Source organism: Danio aesculapii, chromosome 24, assembly GCF_903798145.1.
Source record: "Danio aesculapii chromosome 24, fDanAes4.1, whole genome shotgun sequence".
Classification (NCBI taxonomy): Eukaryota; Metazoa; Chordata; class Actinopteri; order Cypriniformes; family Danionidae; genus Danio; species Danio aesculapii.
Window position 1 is genome coordinate 1628035 of NC_079458.1, and position 10000 is coordinate 1638034.

At 42.7% G+C, this 10000-nt stretch overlaps 1 protein-coding gene across 8 annotated transcripts in view; it reads right to left on the reverse strand.

Annotated features, from left to right (window-relative positions):
* ptprma (protein tyrosine phosphatase receptor type Ma) overlaps positions 1–10000 on the reverse strand; it is a 331270-nt gene that overhangs the window by 182926 nt on the left and 138344 nt on the right. For all 8 annotated transcript variants that reach the window (XM_056451138.1, XM_056451136.1, XM_056451137.1 and 5 more), the window contains exon 7: positions 3621–3914. In XM_056451138.1, the coding sequence (XP_056307113.1) occupies positions 3621–3914 (294 nt within the window). The remainder of the gene's footprint in view (positions 1–3620; positions 3915–10000) is intronic.

A 10000-nucleotide genomic window follows, 5' to 3' on the forward strand; every position in this document is an offset into this window, starting at 1 on the left:
TTGTTTAGTTACTATTAATTTAAAAATGTTTTGTGTTCACTAATATAAACGTGCAAAGAGTCTGTAAAACGGCAGACAGTGAGTGAGACAGCAGTAAATGATTCTCTGGTTCAAATGATGTGTTCAGAAAGAAACTCCAGTAAATGATTCACTGATTCAAATTATCAGAAAGAAACTCCAGTAAATGATTCACTGATTCAAATGATCCGTTTAGAGAGAGACTCCAGTAAATGATTCTGATTCAAATTATCCATTTATAGAGAAACTCCAGTAAATGATCTGTTGTAAGTTAGTTTCCAGTAAACAACTCACTGATTCAAATGAACTGTTTAGAGTTAGTCTCGGATAAACAACTCAATGATTCAAATGATTCAGTCAGAGGTAGTCTCCAACAAACAACTCACTGATTCAAATGATTCATTTAAAGTTAGTCACCAGTAAACAATTCACTGATTCAAATGATTAATTCAGTTAGTCTCCAACTAACAACTCACTGATTCAAATTATTCACTCAGACTGAGTCTCCAGTAAACAACTCACTGATTCAAATGATTCATTCAGAGTAAGTCTCAAGTAAACAACTGACTGATTCAAATGATTCATTCAGAGTTAGTCACCAGTAAACAACTCACTGATTCAAATGATTCATTCAGAGTGAGTCTCCAGTAAACAGCTCATTGATTCAAATGATTTGTTTAGAGTGAATCTTCAGTAAATGACTCATTGATTCAAATGTCCTGTTCAGAGTGAGTCTACACACCACGCACACACACACACACACACACACACACCTCTGCTGTTCTCTGCTCGGGGCTTCTGGTCAGGCAAATACAAATGCTAATGACTGGACAAGTGAATGTAATGAAATGTTAATTTATGTAAATGCAATTGTGCCATTCCACTCTCCACCGCCCCGGGCTTCTCTCCTCTGATTGGCCGATGACTCCTGTGATGCGCTAATGGGCAGTTAGCGCACAGGCTAATGGAAAAGCGATTAGCCTGGTGTGAGAGCGTCATGCGGCGACCACAATCACAACACTCATTGGAAATAAGAGTCATTGCACCTGTTTAATTACTGTGATAATTGCGTGTGCTGTTCTGGAGGCCCGAGGGGTCCTACAGCATGTTGCTAATGCATCCAGCGCTACACTAACCCTTAATAACGCTAATGCACACCATTAGAAGAGAAGCTGGGTTTGCTCTAGGTGCGGATCTTGATGTGTCAGAAGACGAGTCGCAGAAGCAACAGCGAACAACACAGTGTTTATTTATGCTCATGGATTTAGCGTTAGCCTCCTCGAGAGACAACAGAAGCTCCATCAGGCTAAACGAGCTACATCTGTGCTAGCGTTGAACCCAACATCACATCAACAACTCTCAATGCGCCGAATGAAGCTTCACAACACAACACATCAACTCAAACAGCTTTACACTGATGTCTATTAGTGGACCCGTGATAGACATTAGAGATGCACTGATCGAGCGGTCGAAACACACAGAAAAGCATGAAATATCAGGCATTAGCTGTGACAAAACCATCAAATGCTGAAGATTCTGGTGTTATTTTTGTGTCTTCATAAATGCAGTCGCTTGCAGTTTGATATGTTTACACTTGAAGTCGCCACTAAATCAGCAGGATATTGTTAATATCATCAGTGAACACCTGTATCTAAATAAAATGGCTTATTTTTGAGGATTTTTCCGTCATTTTTAACTTTACATTATTGTATAATTTCTAAAAATGCCTTAAAATTATTATGTATTTACATTACCCTGCTGAAAAATCCAGCTTAAACCAGCCTAGGCTGGTTTTAGCTGGTTGACCAGCCTGGTTTTAGAGGGTTTTCAGCCATTTCCAGCCTGGTCTTAGCTGGTCAGACTGGAAAATGACCAGCTAAATCCAGCTTGATCAGCCTGCTTTAAGCTGGACATAGCTGGTTTTGGCTGGGCTCCCAGCCTGGCTAATTGGTGAAGCTGGTTTTAGTTGATTTTTCAGTAGGGTATTAGTATGTAATGTGTATTTATATAGTGCATTTATCATGTATGGCCATACACCCAAAGCACAATCATGTGGGGGGGGGGTCTCTCCACACCACCACCAGTGTGCAGCTCCACTTGGATGAGGTGACGGCACCAGTGCTTCACCACACACCAGCTATAGGTGGAGTGGAGAGTCAGTGATAGAGCCAGTTCAGTGGATTGATTGATTGAGAGGGCATGATGGGTAAGGGCTGATGAAGGGAGTTTGGCCAGGACACCAGTGTTACACCCATACTCTTGTGCCATGAGATTATTAATGAGCACAGAGAGTCAGGAGCTCGTTAACGTCTCATCTGAAAGACGGTGCTCACTGACAGTATAGTGTCCCCTATACTATATTGGGGCATTAGGACTCACACTGACTGCAGGTTGAGCGCCCCCTGCTGGCCTCATTAACACCACTTCCAACAGCAACCTAGTTTTCCCATGTGGTCTCCCATCCAGATTTTGACCAGGCTCAGCCCTGCTTAGCTTCAGTGAGGAACCGCTCTGGGGCTGCAGGGTGATGTGGCCAAGTATTCAAAGTAAATAAATAATGAAATAATTATTAAATAAAAATATTCCATCTTTTATTCAGGTGAAAAGTGGATATAGAAAAATACTACAATTGTACAGTTTTATTTAATATAGAATAATTCCACAAAGTGAAGTCTAATATTTATGTTTTTACTCTGTATACTGAAATAAGGAAATACAAATAATGATTGGAAACTGGCACAATTCTTTAAAAAATTATAATACTTTTAAAAACTATATCTGTATCAGAAACAGCCCAAAAATCCTGACAATAATTAAAATAAATAGATTAATAAATTGAAGTCAGAAATCAGAATCGGTCACGAAAAATAATGCCTTGCTGTCATATCTAAAATGTTTGTACAGGTGTGTTGTAAATAGCATCATTTCACAAAGCTAAATTCATTCAGATTTTACTTAGAAATAGAAATAGTCTCATTTAATTGCAAATTTTTGGCATTTTTATTTTTTTTTTGCAATTGCAATTATCATAAGAAAACAAAGTGAAAAATAAAAAAATCGTGTTAAAATTAAGAGAAAAAGATTACTGGTATAGTAATCGCTCATTTAATTTCGTTAAAATGCAATGCAATGGTCAAAATTAACACCCGAGCATCACTCCTGAACATCAAATCATAAGAAAATAAACTGAAAAAAATGAAATTAGAAATAAAAATAAAAAAAAAAATATATATATATATATATAACATTTATTGATATGGAAATAGTGTCTGGCCTGCATGGTTCGGGTTCTGTAGAGCTGTGAATGGATGGATTTGCTCTTCAGTGTTTGGACTCTCAGTAGTGATTATTAAACCACACTGAGCTCAACTGAACTGAACTTAAACACTGAAAACTGAACTAAACTGTTTACAATCACTATGATCTTCAATGTGAAGCTGCTTTGACACAATCTACATTGTAGAAGCGCTATACAAATAAAGGGGAACTGAATTGAAAATATTCTCATTTAATTCATTTATTTTAATGCGATGCTGAACATCAACATCACTCCTGAACATCACATCATGAGAATCAAACTGAAATGAGTTGTTTGTTCTGACCTGCACACTTGGTCCTGGCCCTGAGCGGGGGTCCCGGGGCCCCGGTGCCACCCTCATTGGGTCTGGTGAGCAGGACGCTGATCTGGTACTCTGTGTCGGGGTCCAGGTGGCCGATCTTATGGTTGGGTTTGTCGACGGGCTGCAGGTCGATCAGGCTGCCGCTGACAGTGCGGTACTCCACCTCCTTCTCGATGATCGGCCCGTCACCGTTGATGGAGTTTGCATTGAGCTGAATCCACAGGTAGGTGGCGCCCACTGCGGTCAGCTGAGGGGGAGCGATGGGAATCGGAGGCTCTGCACACACACACAATCACAAGTTTTCATTGGAAACACACTTTTCTGTTGCGTTACATTAGATTGTTTTCGAATATTCATCAAATTTATTTAAAGACGACACATTTGAATAGAAAAACCTGGACAGGGTGCAAATTACAGGGGGGTTTAGGGGGATTGACCTCCCTAATTAATGCTTGAGCCCACCTGAAGGACGTCAAAGCGATGTATAGAGCGGTCAGTCCTTTAATCCTGAGAAATATTTCACTCTGATATGTACTTTAAATAATATTCATTCATTTATTCATTTTCCTTCGGATTAGTCGCTTATTAATCAGGGGTCACCACAGTGGAATGAACCACCAACTATTCCAGCATATATTTTACGCAGCGGATGCCCTTTCAGCCCACCCATACACACTCATTCACACACACACTCATACACTACGGCCAATTTAGTTGATCAATTCCCCTATAGCGCATGTGTTTGGACTGTGGGGGAAACCGGAGCACCCGGAGGAAACCCACACCAACACGGGGAGAACATGCAAACTCCACACAGAAAAGCCAGCTGACCCAGCCGGGACTCGAACCAGCCACCTTCATGCTGTGAGACCACTGTGACACCACTGAGTCGCTGTGCCGCAATCATACGTCCAGATTAGGAGTAATTTTTGTAAGCATGTTCCTTGCTCTGGATATTTTAGACATCAAACGAAGAATAAATATATTACCAGAGAAGAATAATTACAGTTCGAGTAAAACATAAAAGAAAAGCAAAGCGGAGTGAAGAGCAGCTGCTGCATCTTCAGCTCCTGAATGAAAACAAGGATATAATCAAGCTGAATCTGCAGCCACAGCTCCACCACACTGTCTGATGTGTGGAGAAACCTGTGTGTGTGTGTGTGTGTGTGTGTGTGTGTAAATAAATGCAGATTTTATGCTTTCATCCAGGAGTAAAGATGATGATAGTTTGACTTTCCAATCGTCTTCACTGCTGCTAAAGTCTGCCACTGATTTAGGAGCTGAATTTAGTGCTAAAACCCCAAGAAAATACTATTAAAGGGAAAAATGTCCTGAATGATGACATTATGAAAAATAATGTGACGCCAGATATATATATATATATATATTTAAACATTAATTGATATCCCTCTAAAAGCATCATATTTCAGGTATGCATGTTTATTTATGCATGTATGTTTTTGAGTTTAATATTTATTTTCCATCAATAAAAAAAGTCATAACTATAGCCTTAAATTATAGTGATTATGGGGAAATCTGCTGTCTTTTTAAGTGTGTGTGTGTGTGTGTGTGTGTGTGTGTTCTAGTCATCTTCATTCATTCATTCATTCATTCATTCATTTTCCTTGGGCTTGGTCCCTTTATTCATCAGGGGTCGCCACAGTGGAATGAATCGCCAACTATTTCAGCATATGTTTTACACATTTCCAGCTGCAACCCAGTACTGGGAAACACCCACACACACACACTCATACACTACGGTCAATGTAGTTCATCAATTCCCCTATAGCGCATGTGTTTGGACTGTGGGGGAAACCGGAGCACCCGGAGGAAACCCACACCAACACGGGGAGAACATGCACAGAAACACCAACTGACCCAGCCGGGACTCAAACCAGCGACCTTCTTGCTGTGAGGCCACAGTGCTAACCACTGAGCCACCGTGTCACCCCTCTAGTCATCTTCCTAATGAAAGTGTGAGATCAGTGCAGCTTCATGCGTGCGGATCAGCACAGAGCTGTTTAATTCCGCTCCGCTTCTCCGGCTTTAATCTTAAGTGGCTGCAATTAAGCATCCGCTGGTGACTGCAGACGCTGAACACACACCGCTGCGGATCTGGAGTGTGATCTGCTGGCGGATTCTCTCAGCTAATGACTTAAACCTGTTCATATCCTGACCTTCAGTGTTTTACAGCAGACCCGATTCATTAGACTACACCCCTGCGCAAATACACACACACGGGCCTGCTGCAGAGACGCCCACACACACACTGACAGACACACAGACAAATGCACACACCCACACACAGATGCAGACGCCCACACACACACACACACACTGACAGACACACAGACAAATGCACACACATATGCATGCACACCCACACACAGATGCAGACGCACACACACACACACACACATAGAGATGCACTATTAGCAATGCCATCTCACACACACACACACACACACACACACACTGGTTAACAATGCCAAACACACACTACATGTGCGCAAACACGGACGTCCACACACACATGCATGCATGAACACAAACATACTACACACACACATATTATGCACACACACACACACACACACACACACACACACACATGCACTTACAAATACACACACACACTCGCATGTGGTCTCCAAACATGCACATACATACACACCATGCAGAGACACACGTACACACAGAACACAGACCTGCACACACCCACACAAATTCACATGCACTCACACACACTCACTCACTCACACATAAAAAAACACACAAATGCATTTATACACACACACACACACACACACACACACACACAGACAAACAGATCACACACACATCTATGCACAAAGACACCACACAAAAACGCACACACACACACACGCACGCACACACACACACACGCACGCACACAGGAAACAGTCATCAGAGCATGAATCTCTATGAGCGGCCGCGGGAGCGTCAGCTGTGTGTCTGAGGTCTGAGGATGACTGATGCTTCTGCAGTAAAAACATCTGTTTTACCGTGTTTTAGCAGCCTTTCCCGCATTTACATCGTGTTCACTCTCTGTGGAGCCGCAAACGCATCTGTCCATCACACTTAACAATGAGCAGCTCTAGCATTTAACACACTACTTCATCTCTGCTGCATCTAAAACTAAATAATTAATGTAAGATAATGATCAAACAACTAGAGCTTAAATTCAGAAACGTGTGCTTCATGATCAAAATCACAGTGATGTTAACTACACACTATATTTAAAACACTACATAACACTACATAACACTACATAACACTATATAACACTATATAACACCAAAACTGGACAATAGAAGATTGGAGAAACGTTGCCTGGTCTGATGAGTCTCCATTTCTGCTGCCACATTCGGATGCTCGGCTCACAATTTGGCCTCAACATCATGAAAGCATGGATCCATCCTGCCTTGTATCAGCGGTTCAGGCTGCTGGTGGTGGTGTAATGGTGTGGGGGAGATTTTCTTTGGGTCCATTAGTACCAATTGAGCATGGTGTCAACACCACAGCCTACCTGAGTATTGTTGCTGACCATGTCCATCCCTTTATGAGCACAGTGTCTCCATCTTCTGATGGCTACTTCCAGCAGGATAACACACCATGTCATAAAGCACCAATCATCTCAGACTGGTTTCTGGAACATGACAATGAGTTCACTGTACTCAAATGGCCTCCACAGTCACCAGAGCTCAATCCAATAGAGCACCTTTGGGATGTGGTGGAGATTGGCATCATGGATGTGCAGCCGACAAATCTGCAGCAACTGTGTGATGCTATCATGTCAATATGGAGCAAAATCTCTGAGGAATATTTCCAGTAGCTTGTTGAATCCTGAAGGATTAAGGCAGTTCTGAAGTCAAAATGGGTCCAACCTGGTACTAGTCAGGTGTACCTAATAAAGTGGCCGTTGAGTGTATACAGTACACAAACACACAGTCTTATTATTCCGTTTGTGATCATTACGACACGTTTCCCTTGTCTAGCCTAGCCGTGTTTTGAACATGTGGATTAATAAAGTGTATTCTCACTGATGACACTGATTCTAACTGAATGTGTGACTGTCAGCGAGTCTCTTTAGTATACGTGAATAAGATCTCACACACACACACACACACACAGGATGCTCTGATTGAGAGCTCATAGAGGCTGTATTGAAGCAGCAGGTCTGTGTACAGGAACCGCACAACAGCGTATGGATCTGAAGCGTGGAGAATGCCAATTACAGCTGCGGTAATGGAGCATCCATCATCCTGGCAGCTCTGTGCAGGTGTGACCAAACCAACACACACACACACACACACACACACACACAACACCAGCAGCAGCAGAGACGTCTCTCTCCATCCGGACACATTCAGCTGCTGAGACAGAGACCGGTGACCACTCATTACAATAAACATGAGTTCCCTTCAGTTTACACTCTTACTGCTGTTCACTAGATCACTACACTATAGTCAACTACACTAGTGATGAGACGACACTTGCTGGACAATAAAACAAGTGAGAAATCCCACAGATGCAAGGAACTCTGGCCCTAAAGTCTGTGTGAAATCAAACTTTTCTATGTGTGTTTTTCTTGCGCACAATGTTATTCTATAGGTCAATACAGTAATTAATATGCGCATGTTAATCCACTGAAAATAAATGTGTTTGCTTCATTTCCAACCTGAGCATCTGCTTCTGCTCTGGGATTGGCTGCTCCTCTGATGATGACAGTTTGACGCTTAAGCCATAATATTCTAAGCCACGCCCCTCTTACTGTTAGTTTGCTATGAGAAAATGAAGCGCAAAAAGAAAGCCCCACCCCCTACTCAATATTCAGTTTCAGTTGAAAGTACATCATCATGCTGGAATAAATGTGTTTTGTTTCACGTGGACTTTAAATAAAGCACTTACACAGAATACCTTATCATCGCACTCCTAGCAACCATCCACAACACACTAACAACCACCAAGATTTTCCATAGCAACCTCCAACAGACCACCCAGAATACTCTAGCAACCTCATGAGTTTTGGCCTTTGAACTGGACCTGAGAAAAGAACTTACCCAGAACACCTTAGCATATTCCCCCTAGCAACCACCAACAACACCCTAGCAACCTCCTAGCAACAACTAAGATTCTCTAGCAACCTCCCACAGACAACCCAGAATAATCTAGCAACCTCATGAGTCTTGGCCTTTGACCGGGACCTGAGAGAAAGAACTTACCCAGAACACCTTAGCGTATTCCCCGTAGCAAACACCAACAACACCCTAGCAACCTCCTAGCAACAACTAAGATTCTCCATAGCAACCTCCCACAGACAACCCAGAATAATCTAGCAACCTCATGAGTCTTGGCCTCTGACCTGGACCTGAGAGAAAGAACTTACCCAGAACACCTTAGCGTATTCCCCGTAGCAACCACCAACAACACCCTAGCAACTTCCTAGCAACAACTAAGATTCTCCATAGCAACCTCCCACAGACAACCCAGAATACTATAGCAACCTCATGAGTCTTGGCCTTTGACCTGGACCTGAGAAAAGAACTTACCCAGAACACCATAGCATATTCCCCCTAGCAACCACCAACAACACCTTAGCAACCTCCTAGCAACAACTAAGATTCTCTAGCAACCTCCCACAGACAACCCAGAATAATCTAGCAACCTCATGAGTCTTGGCCTTTGACCTGGACCTGAGAGAAAGAACTTACCCAGAACACCATAGCATACTCCTCCTAGCAACCACCCACAGTACCCTAGCAACCTTCTAGCAACCAACAAGATTCTCCACACACTCTCACTAAGAATGTCCAGTAACCACCCAGAACACCCTAGCAACCATCCAAATCTCTAAAGCAACCTCCCATAAACCCAGACCACCTAAGAGACCATCTGAAACACCCTAGCAACCAACAACTACACCCTAGCAACCACCTATATCACCTTATGAACTCAACTGGTGAAGTTCATTAGAGAAAAGGATCTAGTGTGACCCCGCCTGAGCTGAAATGAAGAGGAACTGTTAAATCTTCCACTTTGTCTCTGTACGTGACACACACACACACACACAAACACGCACAGGCACACAGCTCCTCCTCTTGTCACTACAGCTGTATCTGCATGTTCTCCACTCCTCTGTGTTGCCTCCGATGTTGGAAATGAGTCCTGTGTGAATACTAATGTGTGTGTGTGTGTGTGTGTGTGTGTGTGTGTGTGTGTGTGTGTGTGTGTGTCGTACAGTGGCTCATTGTGGCCGACCGACAGCTCAATCTGACTGAGCAGAGCAGAACAGGTGTTGAGCTGACAGTGAGTGAACACAAACACACATACACACACAC